We start from the raw sequence: 19,823 nt of genomic DNA, 5'->3' as shown, positions 1-19,823 counted from the left end.
TTGGACCTTCCAACAAGACAATGATCCCAATAATACCTCAAATTCCACCAAGGCTTGGTTGGAGAAGAAGTCCTGGAAAATTCTACAGAGGCGATCACATCACAGAAATCTCTGGTGGGATTTGAAGAAGGCGGTTGCAGCACCCAAACCCTAGAATATTACTGAACTGAATGCCATTGCTCATGAGCAATGAGTTAATATTCCTCAGGAACCTTTCTACAGGTTGGTGTATGGCTATGCATCTTGTTTGCAGCAGGTCATAAGAGCAAAATGGTGTTCTACTAAATACTAAAGATGCTTGCTAGGAAGGATTTGAATATTTTTTGTGAAGCCCATGTGTGAGTGGAATTGGGAAAGAAGAGGTTAAAGACTCACTTCACATGTTGGTAGCAATGTGTGGTCTAGTTCACAGTTACTAATACGGCGAGAATTTTTTGGTAACAGATTTCTTTCATATGTCCATTTCTGCTCCCAAACTGCAAAGATATTTTGCTTGAATTATACAGCTGTACATGACGTCATCACATGAAGTCATATCCCAAAAGGCTGCAAAACAGGAGCATAGGAGAACAGCAAGGAATCATTGGGTTGTAGTTCAGCTATCAGACTTATACTGAATCATGAGCCCACAATTGGCATATTTCTGAAAAAAATAATCGAATTTTCAGAGCCCAAGTTCCATTATTCAGCATAAGAAGGTTCATTCTAAAACATTTGCAATTTATGCAAGTCTATTCATTTTATACATGAATTCCAAACTAGACAAAGTTAAAGATCCATAAATGCTATGGCATTTTACTTATCATGTTTGATATATTGTATATTAGGTATCTGGAAGTATAGATTAATCAGCAGATGTAACATTGTTAGCCAATACCATTGCATTTTTTCAGACTGGTGATAGTAAAGAAAAATATTGTACAGCAAATGATGCCAATCATTGATTATGGGGATGTAGTATATGCACCTGCACCGCAAACCCACCTTAATAAACGTAATACATTGTATAACACGTTCTGCCGCCTTGTGCTACAATGTAATTACATGACCCACCATTGTGACATGCTAAAAGAACTAAACTGGCTGTCCCTGGAATCCAGAAACACCCTTCATCTTTCCATCCTTGTGTTTAAGAGCTTTTCTAGGAAGCTCCCACCCTACCTGTGCAGAATGCTATCCCCGGCTGTTCCCACCTCCTATAACCTCTGTTCCAGTACCGGTTCTTTATTTGGTCTACTCAATACAAAAAGAAAGTGGCTCCATCCTCCTCTTCCTACAGAGCACCGCAATTATGGAAGGATCTCAGGCACACTTTAAAATCTTCCCCGGGCCTAAAATCCTTTAAGAGATCCCTCTCTACATATCTCAAAACAGAATGCACCTGTAATGGTTGATTATATATTCCTTACCAGTTCAATGTTACATTTTTTATATATTGTGTATTAATATTGTTTTTGTATTTTATCGTACCCTATTGTATCAATGCAATATTTTGGGGACCCAGGACATACTTGAAAACGAGAAAAATCGCAATATATCCTTCCTGGTAAAAAAAAGTGTATAAATAAATAAATACTATAGTTCAGTGCACTTCAAGTAGCATATCATTAGTTTGATTTCTGTCAAAATCATTTCACCATTGCATTCAAATGAAATTAAAGGATTACTCCAATAACAAGACATTAGAAAACATTAGGACCAATCAGAACAGGACCCCTCGGTACAAATACAGGAACTTAATGAAAATCAGGTATCCGATTGAGAAAGCCTTTTTGATAAGGTGAAACGCGTCTCGGGCGGCCAGGACTTTTATATAGACGGTATTTTGATTTTACTTACCATCATTTTAATGTTTTTTATACAAATAAATTGTTTTAATTTATACCAAGTCCTATGAGCTCCTGCATTTTCCTGCTTCTAAAGAGAGCCCAGTCAATTTGGCGCTCAACAAGGTGAGCAAATATTTGCACCATTTTTATTGATATATATGCATTGAGCATAATACACTTCGAATTTCTTCTACTTTCTTTTCTCTTCTCTGAGTATCCGGATTTCCACATAGAAGAAGTTTGGTATTATCTATAAATACCTCTGCGTTTGTGACTTGAGCCTATCCTCCCCAGGCTCTAAGCCATGTGAGTTTGTTGCATATAGATATCCACATTATCCATATCATTCTGACATACTGCACCATATCTGATCTATAATTTGTTTGCCTTATTTTAAGGGCAATTGTTCTAAAATCAGCGCTCCACTGGGTTTTCTGTGATGTCATAGATCTTTTTCACTCAAATCACTCCATATTTTTGCATGAGTTTGTGTTAAGTTTAGAGGTACTTAAATGTGTGTTGAGCTGCTAACTAAATTCAACTTGGTTCTGTATTGTAAAAGCTTTAAGCGCCTTATATTTGCACATTTCACTTGGTCTTTACTCATTGATCATAGAGAAGCTCAAGAGACCTATACTGCCTGTGCAGCAATCACCGCACTCCACAAACCCAATACCTTTCAAAGAGAAGCATTGGTTTTAACATTCCTCTATATTTAGGTGTGGCAGGGAATATTCCCAGTGGTCTGATTGACAGCCCTGATGGTGTAACAAAGGACTTTAATAGAAGGGATGATTTATCTGGAAATTTGTACTTTCATACAATAAGACAAAGAGAACATCAGTTGACCCCTAAGGTTTGTCGGCAAGCACAAGTGCTTAGGAAACTGGAGTGATGCGTTAACTGAAAAAATTAGTGAGCATGCACACACAAATAATTTTACATGTTCACTTATTCTCATTTAAGTCAATGGAATGCTGCTATAAGTGGCAAAGTTACCAGCAGTTTATATTTACTTGTACTCATTCTCATGTCTCCTTAATTTTTCAGCATGTGCTCTGAGCCTGTCAAATGGTCCAACCAGAGAAGCTCTTTTTAGGGGGGTGGAGAAACCTAAAGAATAATCCCCAATAGAACATTATTCGAAGAGAGAATAAAAATCTCTCTCTCTCTGATTGATTGATTCTTGTGTCTACAGGCTGTCCCTGCACGCTTTTCAATATAAACACTGGATTTTCAGACAAAAGGCATGGTCTACATTGGTGCCTAGTTACACCTATTGTGGCAGTCACTCATATGACCACTTTAGATGCTTCCTGTGTTAGTGCTGCACCAATGCAAATTACAATTCTTATATTTATGAATTAGGACAGGGGTCATCTGTACCATCAAGAATTTAATTCTGATAATTATCTGCCAACCTGGGAAAATATAGTGCAAACTAATTCCTACTGAAAAATAAACAAAAACACAAAATACAATATTAACAAGATACCAGAAATTGTTTTGATTTATGAGAGTGCTCTATTAGATATTATAGTTTAAAATGTTTTCCTGCAATATTTTAACTGAAAAAAAAAAAAAAAATACACTTCTCATGGGTCCCTGGAGCTAAAGCCATCAGCTAAGAATGTGAAATGTGCCTAAATTTGTAAGTAAAAATTCATACTGTTAATTTACATGTCTGCAATTAAAACTTAACACACACGTATATGTTGAACTCGTGAATATCTTAAATCCGCTTACCAGTCCATCACAGTTGCTTATAGCAACAGAAGCATTTGGCAGATCAGTAATATCTCCAACATACAGGCAATTCCTATGAACAGGTTCTATAAAAGTCACATTAGAATCATCCTCCCATTCGATAGTTGCTCCAGGTGCAACTAGTTTTGAGTTCACTCTTAACCGAAGATGTAGTTCTTTCCCAAATATTGTCACATTGTAATAAATGTTATCATCTCTATTTTCTCTATTAGCATGGTTCGTATCTCGTTGAAAACGTGATTTTCCACTTTTTGACACAGCGTGGGATAAAAATTTGCCACTGGAATCCGTACTAACTGGTGTTACAAGGCTGTATTCTTCTATCTTCTCGAAAAGTGTGTCTGGAAAGAAATAAAATCATATTTAGTTTTCGGTTTTAACACTAAAATATTAGAGCTGTAAGTGAAGAAACGAACAAGTAAAGCACTGGCACTGCAGATGTTTTATGCTGGCTAAGCATCAATGGGAATGTAGTTAATGCACATCTGCAGTGCCATGGTCACAATTCTACTTATGAGCGCTAATATAATCACAAATAAAGGAGATATGTCATTAAAATATAATAGCAGTTTGTTGCGGTGACAAACACAACATGAATGCACATATTCAAGCTTCAAGTTATAAGTGAAAAATAAACTTTTTTTTTTATTTATTTTTTTACAAATGTGTCCTTTTTTACCTAGATGTCATCATTACAACTTATGAGCGTTGCCAAATGTTATTTAGTTTTATTTAGTTCTGTAAAATGAAAATAAATATTTAAATGCATTACAAAAACTGTAATTTTAATTATTTGCCAAAGAAAAGAAAACAGCACATGAGAATTTTGAAAACACAGATTTATGAAAATCCCCTTATCTTATATAAGCTTATTTTCAAGCATTATTTGGAACTCACTGCCATTACTGATATCATTGCTTGGGTGTGGACCCTAAATGCATGTTTTATTATGTGATTTACTGGAATACTAGCTTTGAAATAAAGATTTTTTTCAGTTGTAGGCAGCAGTGTTGGTCATGGTGTATATCAAACATCTTCTTACAGATAACATTACATTTTCTTTTGATTAGTAATCCATCAATGTTAGACATCGAGTCTCACCCACTCTCCAGACACTAAAGGATTAAACTATGTAGATGTGTAGCCCAAAACCTTTCATTAATTATTTCAATTATTATTTTTTTTCCTTTCTTTCCAAGAACTAGCTAATTACAAACCTGTTACAAAACATACCTTTTACAAATCATTGCATTTTACATTGATCTCTTGAATTATGTAAACATTGTGAAGATTGTGTGAGGTATAATTGTTGCACCTAGGATTTTCCTGGGCAGCATCTGCTAATCTTGCACAGCTGGTGTTTTCCAGCCTCATCCTTGACAATACTAGGATACCAGTGGAATGGAGAAACAACAAGTAGTTTGCTGTGTGGTACAGCTGATGCAATACGTTTAACAATATTGTTGCTAGTGTACATAAAGTCTAGTAACCGTTTTATATGGCAGCATCATGCATTAAATATTATCACTATAACCATCATTACAGTAACACTGATAATTTAGATTTGGGTTTTGGATGAATAGGTTTCTCTTTAATATTTCCCTCTATAAAGACGCACACTGAGATTTAAGAATACTATTTGTTTTTTATTGAAGCGTCACTTCACAACTTAAAAGTCACATTCTGCAGCTCTTCCCCATCCTACTTGTGCAACAACCAACAATGCAATAACTTGGCATACTTGTTAAAACTTGCAATGTGCACTTAACTCGCTTAGCAAATTAATTGAGTGCTCTAGCTCTCTACACGTTGGGAATTGTCTGTCCGTGGCTCCGGGAATCTGTCACAAGTGCTGTATTCAAATCAATGTGTTTTTCATAAAAAAGAAAAAAATCTTTTGCAGCATTGAACGTGTAAGTGATTAGGAATTACGGTATGGCAATGGTTTATTTGAAAAGCAGAAAACGTGTACATCTGCTCTTTTTAAGAGCAGAGGTTAAAAAAAAACAAAAAGAACGAAGAGGCAGAGAGAGGGGCATTGGTGTAGAAGTTGTGAAAATGATCAGTTTTAAATAATGTGAAGTGTTGAGTGGATAAATTGGAACGTCCACACCCTTCTTGACACAGTGTATCTCTCTAAAGTGTTCCACAGTCAGCTGTCTATTCCCTCAGTGAGGAGTTAACAATGCCACAATGCCTCGTTGGACCTACCTTTATCTCTAGTAATGTAAAGGAAATCAGCTGGGATAATAAAAGAACCGCAAAGGACAATTAAAGTAATCCAAACGACATTCTCCATTGCAGTTGAACTGCAGCTTTTAGCTAGCCGGGAGAAATAATTTCGCTGGAGCTCCTTTCTGCTCTGGGCTACATCCGTGTCACTCAAAGCAAAGAAGCACGAATGTTTCTCGGCAGAATAACTCCAGCTGTACACCAGTTCATCTGAAGTTGAGATGTAATCTAACACGTGATTGGCTTTTGTGCAAAGAGCAGGATTGGTCGTTATAAAACATTTCTGGATAGGCCATTGTAATATTCCCCTCCAAGTATATGTGGCAGTGTGTGCTACGGCAGCAAGTCTTTTTCATTATTTCCACAGTTCAAAGGGAGTTTCATTTGTTGCCAGACATACATAGTGTGTACTACTCACATTTTCTTTTTAACTGTATGCATGGACCATGCATAGTGATGCATAGCACGTGGTAATGGGGAAAAAAATAATCCAAATTTTGCTTAAAATATTTAAATTTAAATAATATGGTATTTCTTCTTTGGTGGAAAAGTATTGAGACATAAGAGATACACCACAAGCTCTAAAATAGTTTAACCCACCAATATTTCTCTAAATGATGAATGAATACATTTAAACATCAAGTTGATTTCACATATTTTTTCGGTATCCCTGAACAATCTTTGCATGAAATAATTTTATGTCTGTGTTTCCTTATTATGTAACCAATGCTTCAATATATTTGTTCATTTTGTGTGTAGATTATGTTAGTTAAGCGTGCAAGTAAAATGAAATATTAACAGAACTTTAACCCCTTAGTGACCAGACCACTTTTCAATTTTCTTACCGTTAAGGACCAGGGCTGTTTTTACATTTCTGCGCTGTTTGTGTTTAGCTGTAATTTTCCTCTTACTCATTTACTGTACCCACACATACTATATACTGTTTTTCTTGCCATTAAATGGTCTTTCTAATGATACCATTATTTCCATCATATCATATAATTTACTATATAAAAATGTATAAAATATGATGAACAAATGTAAAAAAAAACACACTTTTTCAAACGTTGACACCCAACAACCGCAAAAAATCACTCATCCTAAATAGTTTCTAAATTTTGTCCTGAGTTTAGAAATACCTAATGTTAACATATTCTTAGCTTTTTTTGGAAAGTTATAGGGCAATAAGTACAAGTAGCACTTTGCTATTCCCAAACCACTTTTTTTTTTTTTCAAAATTAACGCAAGTTACATTATAACACTGATATCTGTCAGAAATCCCTGAATAACCCTTCACATGTATATATTTTTTAAAAGAAGACAACCTAAGGTATTACACTTGGGGTATTTTGACTCTTTTAATGCAACCATTTTACCACCAATCTATGCCTAATTAAAAAAATAATAATAATTAATGATTTTTTTGATACACATAGCAATTTCAGAATACATGTACGGAGAACTTTAAGGGTTACTGCCAAAAATCACCTCAATATGTGTTTAGCAACATCTTCTGGGTACAGTGATACCCCTCATGTATAGGTGTGTTGGGTTCTCTGGGGGCCAAAAGACCTTATTTATAGGGTGCGCATTCCAGTTTTCCAACTTTTAATTTTCACAGCTGGTTATCATTAGTGATGTACCGAACTGTTCGCTGGCGAATAGTTCCTGGCGAACATAGCGTGTTCGCGTTCGCCACGGCGGGCGAACACATGCGTGGTTCGATCCACCCCCTAATCGTCATCATTGAGTAAACTTTGACCTTGTGCCTCACAGTCAGCAGACACATTCCAGCCAATCAGCAGCAGACCCTCCCTTCCAGACCCTCCCACCTCCTGTACAGCATCCATTTTAGATTCATTCTGAAGCTGCATTCTTAGATAGAGGAGGGAAAGTGTAGCTGCTGCTCATTTGATAGGGAAATGTATAGCTAGGCTAGTGTATTCAGTGTCCGCTACAGTCCTGAATGACTCATCTGATCTCTGCTGTAAGGACAGCACCCCAAAAAGCCCTTTTTAGGGCTAGAACATCAGTCTGCTTTTGTTTCCTGTGTAATCTAATTGCAGTTGCCTGCCTGCCAGCTTCTGTGTCAGGCTCACAGTGGATACTGTGCCCACTTGCCCAGTGCCACCACTCATATCTGGTGTCACAATAGCTTGCATTTAAAAACAAAAAAATTATTTTTCACTGTAATAGATTGAATAGCAGTTAGTTGTCTGCAAGCGTCTGTGTGTCAGGAAAACAGCGTGTACTCTGCCAACCTCTACCAGTGCACAGTGCCACTCATATCTGGTGTCACAATAGCATGCATTTAAAACCAAAAAGCTTTTTTCACTGTTATAGATTGAATAGCAGTTAGTTGTCTTCAAGCGGGTGTGTCAGGCCTACAGCGTGTACTCTGCCAACCTCTGCCAGTGCACATTGCCACTCATATCTGGTGTCACAATAGCGTGCATTTAAAACCCAAAAACTTTTTTCACTGTTATAGATTGAATAGCAGTTAGTTGTCTTCAAGCGGGTGTCAGGCCTACAGCGTGGCTTAGAATAATGCCCAATTTTCAGAGGCCACGTACCCTGAACTTGAAAAGTTCTAAGGACATAGTTGACTGGCTAACACAGGACACCCAATCTTCTACAGCTTCTGTTCGGAACCTTGACGCACCATCCTCCTCCAGCTTAGCTTCGGGCACCTCTCAAGATACCACTCACCCGCCTGCCGCCACCACCAACATTAGCACCACAGCCGCTTCACTTTATCTGTCAGAGGAGTTATTTACACATTCGTTTGAAGAAATGAGTGATGCACAACCATTATTGCCAGAGGATGTAGATAACAGGGATATGTCTCAGTCAGGCAGCATTACACATATGGACGTACTGTGTGATGAGGATGATGTTGTACCCGCTGCTGCTTCCTTTGCTGAGTTGTCAGATACAAGTGAAGCGGTTGATGATGACGATGCGTCCATGGATGTCACGTGGGTGCCCGCTCGGCAAGAAGAAGAACAGGGTGAAAGTTCAGATGGGGAGACAGAGAGGAAGAGGAGACTAGTTGGAAGCAGGTGTAGGTCGTTGCAAGGAACTAGTGGCACAGTCAGACAGCATGCATCGGCACCCGGGATCAGCCCGACAGCACACCAATCAACGCATGCTGTGTCCACCACCAGAATGCCGTCATTGCAGAGCTCAGCAGTGTGGCATTTTTTTTGTGTGTCTGCCTCTGACAACAGCGATGCCATTTGCAACCTATGCCAAAAGAAAATGAGTCGTGGGAAGTTCAACACCCACCTAGGTACAACTACTTTGCGTAGGCACATGATCACACATCACAAACGCCTATGGGATCAACACATGAGTACAAGCAGCACACAAACTCAAGCCGCCATCCTCCTCCTGGTTCAGCATCTTCAGCCACATCAACCACTGCTGTCCTCCTGGCCCCCTCTCAACCATCCGCCACTCCGTCTCTCGCCTTGAGCAGTTCCCGCTCATCTGCCCACAGTGAGGTGTCTGTCAAGGACATGTTTGAACGTAAGAAGCCAATGTCAGAAAGTCACCCCCTTTCCCAGCGTCTGACAGCTGGCTTGTCTGAACTATTAGCCCGGCAGCTTTTACCATACAAGCTGGTGGAGTCTGAGGCATTCAAAAAATTTGTAGCTATTGGGACACCGCAGTGGAAGGTACCCGGACAAAATTTCTTTTCACAAAAGGCAATCCCCAATCTGTACTCGATTGTGCAAAAGGAAGTAATGGCATGTCTGGCACACAGTGTTGGGACAAGGGTCCATCTGACCACTGATACCTGGTCTGCAAAGCATGGTCAGGGCAGGTATATCCCCTACACTGTGCATTGGGTAAACCTGCTGACGGCTGCCAAGCATGAAATGCGTGGCTCTGCCGAGGAGTTGGTGACACCGCCATGACTTGCAGGCAGGCCTGCTGCCACCTCCTCTACTCCTCCTACTCCATCCTCTTCCATAACCTCCTCGGCTGAGTCCTCTTCTGCTGCTGCATCTTGCTCCACATCAACGGCACCCCCCCCTCCAGCTCCCCAGGTACTATTCCACATCCCGGATACGGCAGTGTCACGCCGTCTTGGGTTTGACTTGCTTGAAAGCAGAGAGTCACACCGGACAAGCACTCCTGTCCGCCCTGAATGCACAGGTGGAAAAGTGGCTGACTCCGCAGCAACTGGATATCGGCAAAGTGGTTTGTGACAACGGAACAAATTTGTTGGCGGCATTGAAGTTGGGCAAGTTGGCACGTGCCGTGCATGGCACATGTGTGTAATCTGATTGTACAACGATTTGTGCATAAGTACACCGGCTTACAGGATGTCCTGAAGCAGGCCAGGAAGGTGTGTGGCCATTTCAGGCGTTCCTACACGTCCATGGCGCACTTTGCAGATATCCAGCGGCGAAACAACATGCCAGTGAGGCGCTTGATTTGCGACAGCCCAACACGTTGGAATTCAACACTCCTAATGTTCGACCGCCTGCTCCAACAAGAAAAAGCCGTTAATGAATATTTGTATGACTGGGGTGCTAGGACAGCCTCTGGGGAGCTGGGATTTTTTTTGCCACGTTACTGGATGCTCATGCACAATGCCTGTAGGCTCATGCGTCCTTTTGAGGAGGTGACAAACCTAGTCAGTCGCACCGAAGGCACCATCAGCGACATCATACCATTTGTTTTCTTCCTGGAGCGTGCCCTGCGAAGAGTGCTGGATCAGGCCATAGATGAGCGTGAAGAGGAAGAGGAAGAGTTGTGGTCACCATCACCACCAGAAACAGCCTTATCAGCATCGCTTGCTGGACCTGCGGCAACGCTGGAAGAGGATTGTGAGGAAGAGGAGTCAGAGGAGGAATGTAGCTTTGAGGAGGAGGAGGAAGACTAACCACAACAGGCATCCCAGGGTGCTCGTTGTCACCTATCTGGTACCCGTGGTGTTGTACGTGGCTGGGGGGAAGAACATACCTTCATTGAGATCACTGAGGAGGAGGAACGGGAAATGAGTAGCTCGGCATCCAACCTTGTGCAAATTGGGTCTTTCATTCTGTCGTGCCTGTTGATGGACCCTCGTATAAAAAATCTGAAGGAGAACGACCGGTACTGGGTGTCCACGCTACTAGACCCCCGGTATAAGCAGAAAGTGGCTGAAATGTTACCAAATTACAACAAGTCGAAAAGGATGCAGCATTTGCAAAATAAATTAAAAAGTATGCTTTACACAGCGTATAAGGGTGATGTCACAGCACAACGGGAATCTAACAAGGGAAGAGGTGAAAGTAATCCTCCTCCTCCCACGACCACGCCGGGCAAGGACAGGACGCTTTAAAGAAGTGTTGATGGAGGACATGCAGAGCTTTTTAAGTCCTACGCATCGCCACAGCCCTTCGGGATCCACCCTCAGAGAACGACTCGACCGATAGGAAGCAGACTACCTCGCCTTAACTGCAGATATCGACACTCTGAGGAGCGATGAACCCCTTGACTACTGGGTGTGCAGGCTTGACCTGTGGCTTGAGCTATCCCAATTTGCGATAGAACTTCTGGCCTGCCCCGCTTCAAGTGTCCTGTCAGAAAGGACCTTCAGTGCAGCAGGAGGTATTGTCACTGAGAAGAGAAGTCGCCTAGGTCAAAAAAGTCTAGATTACCTCACCTTTGTTAAGATGAATGAGGGATGGATCCCGAAAGGGACTGACAGTGGGCGATACATTCGACTAAAAAAGGCCTGATGAGATGAGCTGCCTTGGGCTAAAAATGGTGACCCTATGTAGGAGGAACAGTCCCTATTCTGCTCTGTGTCAGTGTGTATCAGGGTCCCTGAGGACAGGTGTCAATCCATATCTGCCAAGTGACCCTATGTAGGGGGAACAGTCCCTATTCTGCTCTGTGTCAGTGTGTATCAGGGTCTCTGAGGACAGGTGTCAATCCATATCTGCCAAGTGACCCTATGTAGGGGGAACAGTCCCTATTCTGCTCTGTGTCAGTGTGTATCAGGGTCTAGGAGGACAGGTGTCAATCCATATCTGCCAAGTGACCCTATGTAGGGGGAACAGTCCCTATTCTGCTCTGTGTCAGTGTGTATCAGGGTCCCTGAGGACAGGTGTCAATCCATATCTGCCAAGTGACCCTATGTAGGGGGAACAGTCCCTATTCTGCTCTATGTCAGTGTGTATCAGGGTCCCTGAGGACAGGTGTCAATCCATATCTGCCAAGTGACCCTATGTAGGGGGAACAGTCCCTATTCTGCTCTGTGTCAGTGTGTATCAGGGATCCTTAGGATAGGTGTCAATCCATATCTGCCAAGTGACCCTATGTAGGGGGAACAGTCCCTATTCTGCTCTGTGTCAGTGTGTATCAGGGTCCCCGAGGACAGGTGTCAATCCATATCTGCCAAGTGACCCTATGTAGGGGGAACAGTCCCTATTCTGCTCTATGTCAGTGTGTATCAGGGTCCCTGAGGACAGGTGTCAATCCATATCTGCCAAGTGACCCTATGTAGGGGAACAGTCCCTATTCTGCTCTGTGTCAGTGTGTATCAGGGATCCTTAGGATAGGTGTCAATCCATATCTGCCAAGTGACCCTATGTAGGGGGAACAGTCCCTATTCTGCTCTGTGTCAGTGTGTATCAGTGTCCCTGAGGACAGGTGTCAATCCATATGTCAAGGTGTCAATATGTCATATGTCAGGTGTCAATCCATATCCATTGTGATTTAGGAATGTTAGGTGATTTATGCCCTTTATGGATTAAAACCAGACTCTGCATCAACTGTGTAATTTTCCATGGGAGTTTTGCCATGGATCCCCCTCCGGCATGCCACAGTCCAGGTGTTAGTCCCCTTGAAACAACTTTTCCATCACTATTGTGGCCAGAAAGAGTCCCTGTGGGTTTTAAAATTCGCCTGCCCATTGAAGTCTATGGCGGTTCGCCCGGTTCGCCAACGTTTGAGGAAGGGATGGATCCCGAAGGGACTGACAGTGGGCGATACATTTGACTAAAAAAGGCCTGATGAGATGAGCTGCCTTGGGCTAAAAATGGTGACCCTATGTAGGAGGAACAGTCCCTATTCTGCTCTGTGTCAGTGTGTATCAGGGTCCCTGAGGACAGGTGTCAATCCATATCTGCCAAGTGACCCTATGAAGTGGCGTCGCTAGGGGGGCCAGAGGGGGCCATGGCCCCCCCTACATTATGCTGTGCCCCCCCTTGTGCCCCCCCAAATGCCAGAAACCTACTGGCTATGTGTTTAAATTATATTCCCTCGGGCTGTAACAGCCTGTTACAGCCCGAGGGAATGCAGGGCAGAGCAGCTGGAACTGTGCTGGGGGCTGTCTGGGGCCGGAGGGAGCACTGACAGGCTCCCAGGCACAGGCCCCGCCCCCAAACGAAGCCCCGCCCCCGCCGTTAAGCAGCAGCCCATGCTGCTGCTGGAAAGCATGGGAGATGGCTGCCTGACCCCCAGCTACAGGCTCCAGTGACAGGTAGGCTTAATGTGTGTGTGTGTGTGTGTAAGTTTGTGTGTCTGTATGTATGGACTCAGCCTCCCTACCACCCTCTGCCTCATCACCCTCCCCACCCTCAGCCCCACCACCCTCAGCCCCACCACCCTCAGCCTCCCTACCAACTTCAGCCTCCCCAATAACCTCAGCCTCCCCACCCTCCCCAATAACCTCAGCCTCCCCACCCTCCCCAATACCCTCAGCCTCACCACCCTCAGCCTCACCCCCTCACCACCCCACCAGCCTCAGCACCCCCCACCACGCTCAGCCTCAGCACCCCCCACCACCCTAAGCCTCAGCACCCTCAGCCTCACCACCCCACCTCCCTCAGCATCACCCTCCCTCAACACCCTCAGCATCACCACCTCACCATCCTCAGCATAACCCCCCCTCACCATCCTCAGCATCACCCCCCCACCCCAACCACCCGCAGCATCACCCCCTCACCATCCTCAGTATCACCCCCCACCCCATCAGCCTCACTCCTCACCACCCTCAGCCTCAACCCCCACCCCCCTCAGCCTCACCCCTCACCCCCCTCAGCCTCACCCCCCTCAGCCTCACCCCCCTTAGCCTCACCCCCTCAGCCTCACCCCCCTCAGCCTCACCCCCTCACCACCCTCAGCCTCACCCCCTCACCACCCTCAGCCTCACCCCCTCACCACCCCCACCATCAACCCCCCTCCTTCTCACATCACCCCCCTCATTCTCACATCACATCACCCCCTCACTCTCACATCACCCCCCTCACTCTCACATCACCCCCTAGCTCTCACATCAACCCCCCTCACTCTCACGTCAACCCCCCTCACTCTCACATCAACCCCCCCTCACTCTCACGTCAACCCCCCTCACTCTCACATCAACCCCCCCTCACTCTCACATCAACCCCCCCTCACTCTCACATCAACCCCCCTCACTCTCACATCAACCCCCCCTCACTCTCACATCAACCCCCCCTCACTCTTACATCAACCCCCCTCCACTCTCACATCACCCCCCATCACTCTCACATCACCCCCCCATCACTCTCACATCACCCCCATCACTCTCACATCACCCCCATCACTCTCACATCACCCCCTCCTCCTCACATCACCCCCCTCCTTCTCACATCACCCCCCTCCTTCTCACATCACCCCCCTCCTTCTCACATCACCCCCTTCCTTCTCACATCACTCCGCTCTCCTTCTCACATCACCCCGCTCTCCTTCTCACATCACCCCGCTCTCCCTCTCACCATCACCCCGCTCTCCCTCTCACCATCACCCCACTCTCCCTCTCACCATCACCCCGCTCTCCCTCTCACCATCACCCCCCTTTCCCTCTCACCATCAACCCCCTCACACCATCACCCGCCATACACACAACACACTTCAGTCTCAGACAAAAACGCAAACATGCTCACAGAGACATACATTCTCACACACAAGGATACTCTCTGTCAGACACACTCTCAGGCACATACACAGGTAAACTGTCATCAATGTGTATATGTGACACTTTTTTGTTAGTGGGGCCTCATGTTTGAGTTACGCCTAAGGCCTCATAAAGTCTAGAGCCGCCTCTGCTCAGCAGTCTGTGTGTGTATGGACTCAGCAGTCTGTGTGTTTGTGTGTGTGTGTGTGTGTGTGTATGGACTCAGCAGTCGGTGTGTTTGTGTTTGTGTGTGTGTGTGTGTGTGTATGGACTCAGCAGTCTGTCTGTTTGTGTGTGTGTGTATGGACTCAGCAGTCTGTGTGTTTGTGTGTGTGTGTATATATGGACTCAGCAGTCTGTGTGTGTGTATGACCTCAGCAGTCTGTGTGTGTGTGTGTGTGTGTGTGTGTATGGACTCAGCAGTCTGTGTGTTTGTGTGTGTGTGTGTGTGTATGGACTCAGCAGTCTGTGTCTTTGTGTGTGTGTGTGTGTGTGTGTATGGACTCAGCAGTCTGTGTCTTTGTGTGTGTGTGTGTGTGTATGGACTCAGCAGTCTGTGTGTTTGTGTGTGTGTGTGTGTATGACCTCAGCAGTGTGTGTGTGTGTGTGTATGACCTCAGCAGTCTGTGTGTGTGTATGGACTCAGCAGTCTGTGTGTGTCTGTATCTAGGACTCAGCAGTCTGTGTGTGTATGGACTCAGCACTCTGTGTGTGTGTGTATGGACTCAGCAGTCTGTGTGTCTGTCTGTGTGTATATGGTTTCAGCAGTCTGTGTGTCTGTCTGTGTGTAAATGGACTCAGCAGTCTGTGTGTCTGTCTGTGTGTATATGGACTCAGCAGTCTGTGTGTGTATGGACTCAGCAGTCTGTATGTCTGTGTGTGTATGTGTATGGACTCAGCTGTGTGTGTGTTGGATTCAGCAGTCTGTGTGTAAGTGTAAAAATCAGCCTGTGTGCATTCAGCAACGTCTGTGTGCATTCAGCAACGTCTGTGTGTGTGTATTTAGAAGTTTCTCGGTGTTCGGATGTGTGTACTGTGTGTATGTACTCAGCAGTCTATCAATAATTACAATTTTTATTCCTGTGAGTTGTTGTGTAGGAAGGGCCCCAGTGCACTGCTTTGCCCGGGGGCCCTTAACACTGTTAAGATGGTACTGTTTGTGTGTGTCAGTGAGCTTCTATTTATTGAGCATGTGTGTGTTCCTGAACTTCTTTGTAGTGAGCCTTGTGTTTATACAAGTGAGTTTGTCTGTATTAAGCCTGTGTGCGAGTCAGAGTTTTTTGTCTGTCAGTGAGCCTATTTGCGCATTTCAGTGAGCTTGTGTGCTCACTGTACTATATATATATATATATATATATATATATATATATATATATATATATATATATATATTGACCTGTAGGAATGGCATACATTTTTTTTCCAGGGCTGCTTTCCAGTTTGGCTCTGCCAGCGAGTGCGCTTTACCGCTGAATCATCTGTGTGAGCTGCCGCACACTTTAGCCCTGTTACACGCATCTGGGAGCTGCTGTTGACAGGTACTTGTAGTCTAGAGATTGGGACATGGGGTATATGCTCAGCTATCTGTATAATACTATAGTGCTGTTCTCTGTATAATACAGGTCTGTGTCTGTATAATATCCTGGGACAATCATTGTTCCCTGTATAGTGCTGCTCTCTGTCTTGGGATATTATACACAAACAGATCTGTATTTACAGAGAGCAGCACTATACAGGGAGCACTGACTGTCCCAGGATATTATACACACAGCCATGTATTATACAGAGAGCAGCACTTTACAGGGAGCGCTGAATGTCCCAATTTCTCAAATGTTGGCAGCTATGGCACTATATCAAGGGAAATCTTTGTTTTTTTTTAATAATCCCTGGTGGAAAATAATGAATCATCCACCAGGGATTATAAAAAAAAAAAAAAAACACATTGTGTCGGGGGCGGGACTTAACATGCGTCAGGGGCTGGGTCAAACTGCAGCGAGGGCGTGGTTAAATGTGCCCCCCTACTTTTGTCCCTGGCCCACCATGTGCCCCCCCCCTAAAAATGAATCCTAGAGACGCCACTGACCCTATGTAGGGGGAACAGTCTCTATTCTGCTCTGTGTCAGTGTGTATCAGGGTCTCTGAGGACAGGTGTCAATCCATATCTGCCAAGTGACCCTATGTAGGGTCAAATATATAGTTTTTTATTTATTTTTGATTATTATTTATTTTGTATAACTATATATTGTGATCCCTGTCAGCAAGTAGCACGGTCTTTTAATGCAACTTCATTCCAGGCACTTTATTTGCAAGTTTACACATGAGGCAGCAGCAAATGAAAACATAAATGCAATAATGTAACACAAATCCCTATAAACAAAAAGCCTAGCTCGTCTGAGCACTAACTCACATCAGATTCCCTAGCTCTCAGGGGTTAAACTATACCAAAATGTATTGGTTTCACCAACCTAGTGTCTTTGTCCGCTCTCAGCACTCCCAGTGCTCCAAGCCAGCCTTGACTGCTTCACTTTCTGCACTCCCAGTGCTCCAAGCCAGCCTTGACTCTCTCACTGGAGAGAACAGCCTCTCTCCTACCTGCTTCCAGGGAAGAAGCCAGCAATCCCCCCTTACCTGCCTAGCAGGGAGGGGTTTATTCCCACTGCTATAGCTTATTATCTGCAGCTGAGCAGTGGGTTGGAGACAGAGCAAAACTCTGGCCTGGAACTTATTTCTCCCAGTTGTATGTAAACAGCGGAGTGGAGCATTGGCCCACCCTGCTCTCCAATTGCTCCACCCCAGGGGCCCATAACTAAACTCTGGTTTGTGTTGCCTACAACACAAACTACACATACTCCCCCTAGGGTTAAATTACCTCTCTGCCTTCACTTTATCACAATATATATATATATAAATATAGCGATATGAAAAGCACTCCAAGGACTTCATATAAGGTGAAAAAATAAACTTAGCTTTATTCAGCAACAACCAATAGTGATCGACGTTTCAGTCCTATGTCAGGACTTTCATCAGACTATCCTGATGAAAGTCCTGACATAGGACTGAAACGTCGATCACTATTGGTTGTTGCTGAATAAAGCTAAGTTTATTTTTTCACCTTATATGAAGTCCTTGGAGTGCTTTTCATATCGCTATATTTATTATTATTGCCGACAAGCACCGGGCTATACATTGTGTACTAAACTGGAGTGCAAGCTTTTGGACATTATTATATGTATATATATATATATATATATATATATATATACACACACTATATATAGTTATTATATATATATTATATATATACGTGTGCTATTTTACTCTAAGTGTATTTTTATATTAATATATGAATATATATTAATAAAAAACACACTTAGTATGACGTTTTATATAAGATATATACATATATACATATATTATATATAGATAGAATACCAATATATATATTTTTAAAATTTCTTACCTTTATTCTTCTTTTTTTTACTTTTTATTTACTTTTTTTCACCAGCAGGGGGACTGCCTGTCAGTTCAGGTGGTCCCCCTGCTGGCAGCACTGTGGACATCTATTGCGGCCATGTGACTGCTCTTCTAGAGCCCAGACAGTTCCCCCTAAGCAGAAGACCAATCGCCGGCAGGGGAATGGCGGAAATCGGTAAGTACATGGGGAGGTGGAGGGAGGGAGGGTAGGGGTTAAATGTAAAAAAATAAATAAATTATTATTTAATTTTTTATTATTATTTTATATTTACTGAGTGCCTCGACCCCTAGTATTGGCCGCACATGTACAGGGTACTTCAGCGGTCTTTAACAACCGTTTTTTTTTTCAGTACATCCCTGGTCACTAAGGGCTTAGATATGATAGTGAAACCCTGATAGGTATGATAAGAATGGATAAGCCCTGTCATATTTCCGGCACTGCAGATGTCCTTCAGGGAGCATAGGGCAATAGGCATATGGTCAGCGTAAGTTCAAGGGTTAGTTTGAGTTTGGGGGTTAGCTGGTTAAATCCAGTTTTCAACGGTTGGATTTGATTTTGTTTTTACTGGCTGTTTTTGGCTTTGGCAGGAAAATGGTAAGGCCCTGATTGGTTCAGTTTAAATTACGTGGCATGCGCTAGATATTGTTAGTTTCTATATACCAGTTTTGAATTGTGCGGGCTTCACACTCTGAATGACTTACAGAACTGTGTGAGAAAGTTTGGAGCTTCACAGCAAGAAGCTAAACGTTCCGGTGGTGAAGACTGGCTGAGGAGTTTCCTGGCATCTGCCCCTCTGTAGCAGCCTTTGAGGAGATAGAAGAGGAGGAGCTGAGGGCTGGTGTTTGTCAGGAAGCCATATAGAGCGGACTAAGCAGGGTGGAAACAGGTCCGAGCAGCATGGGGGTCTGGCCAGAGGTAGAGGAGGTTCCAAGTAACCAGGAGAAGTCAGCCAGAGGAAGGGGGAAGTACATGAAGAAGAGGAGCATACAGCAGAATAAGTTTTATTCACTATCCCCTGTCCAAGGAGTTAAGAAAAGCAGGAGGTCTGTCAAGCAGGACAAGAACAAAGACCACCTAGCCTGTCTAGAAGACAATCGTTTGGCATCACCAATATATTCTTGTGATCGTTTATGATCAGAAGAATCTCTAGATTCTTGTGTCCTTGGAACCCTCCAAAAGATGTCGCCATTCCTTAAGCGCTAGTATAATGGCTAACAGTTCTCTGTTACCAATATCATAGTTACGCTCAGGAGAAGTACGCACAAGGACGCAGCGGGATATCCTGACTCTCCCTCTGGGAAAGAACAACCCCTGTCTCAGAAGCATCAACCTCAAGTATGACAGATTTGCTAGTGTCAACATTTTTTTAAGAAGCTCAAAAGCCTCTTTAGCTTCTTTAGACCAAGTAGAACAATTAGCCCACTTACGTGTCATATTGGTGATGGGAGCAATTACCGAAGAGAAACCTTTTTATGAATCTCCTATTATAATTGGCAAACCCAATAAACCTTTGAATGGCCTTTAACCCATTAGGTAAATGCCAGTGTAGAACGGCTTCTAGTTTGTGAGGGTCCAACTGAAGCCCAGAGGCCTTACT

The 19,823-nt window shown here is 43.6% G+C and overlaps 1 protein-coding gene across 1 annotated transcript in view; it reads right to left on the bottom strand.

The window, feature by feature from the left end:
* Positions 1–6,017, bottom strand: part of LOC134602545 (A disintegrin and metalloproteinase with thrombospondin motifs 2-like) — a 571,473-nt gene extending 565,456 nt beyond the window's left edge. Inside the window, exons 1-2 of the mRNA XM_063447513.1 lie at positions 5,808–6,017; positions 3,576–3,937 (exon numbers count right to left, since the gene is read on the bottom strand). Coding sequence (XP_063303583.1) covers positions 3,576–3,937; positions 5,808–5,895 — 450 coding nt within the window. The 5' untranslated portion in view covers positions 5,896–6,017. The remainder of the gene's footprint in view (positions 1–3,575; positions 3,938–5,807) is intronic.
* Between the last annotated feature and the right edge of the window lie 13,806 nt (positions 6,018–19,823).

Source organism: Pelobates fuscus, chromosome 3, assembly GCF_036172605.1.
Source record: "Pelobates fuscus isolate aPelFus1 chromosome 3, aPelFus1.pri, whole genome shotgun sequence".
NCBI lineage: Eukaryota > Metazoa > Chordata > Amphibia > Anura > Pelobatidae > Pelobates > Pelobates fuscus.
The sequence above is the reverse complement of the archived record's forward strand: the minus strand, read 5'-3'. Positions and strand labels throughout refer to the sequence as shown.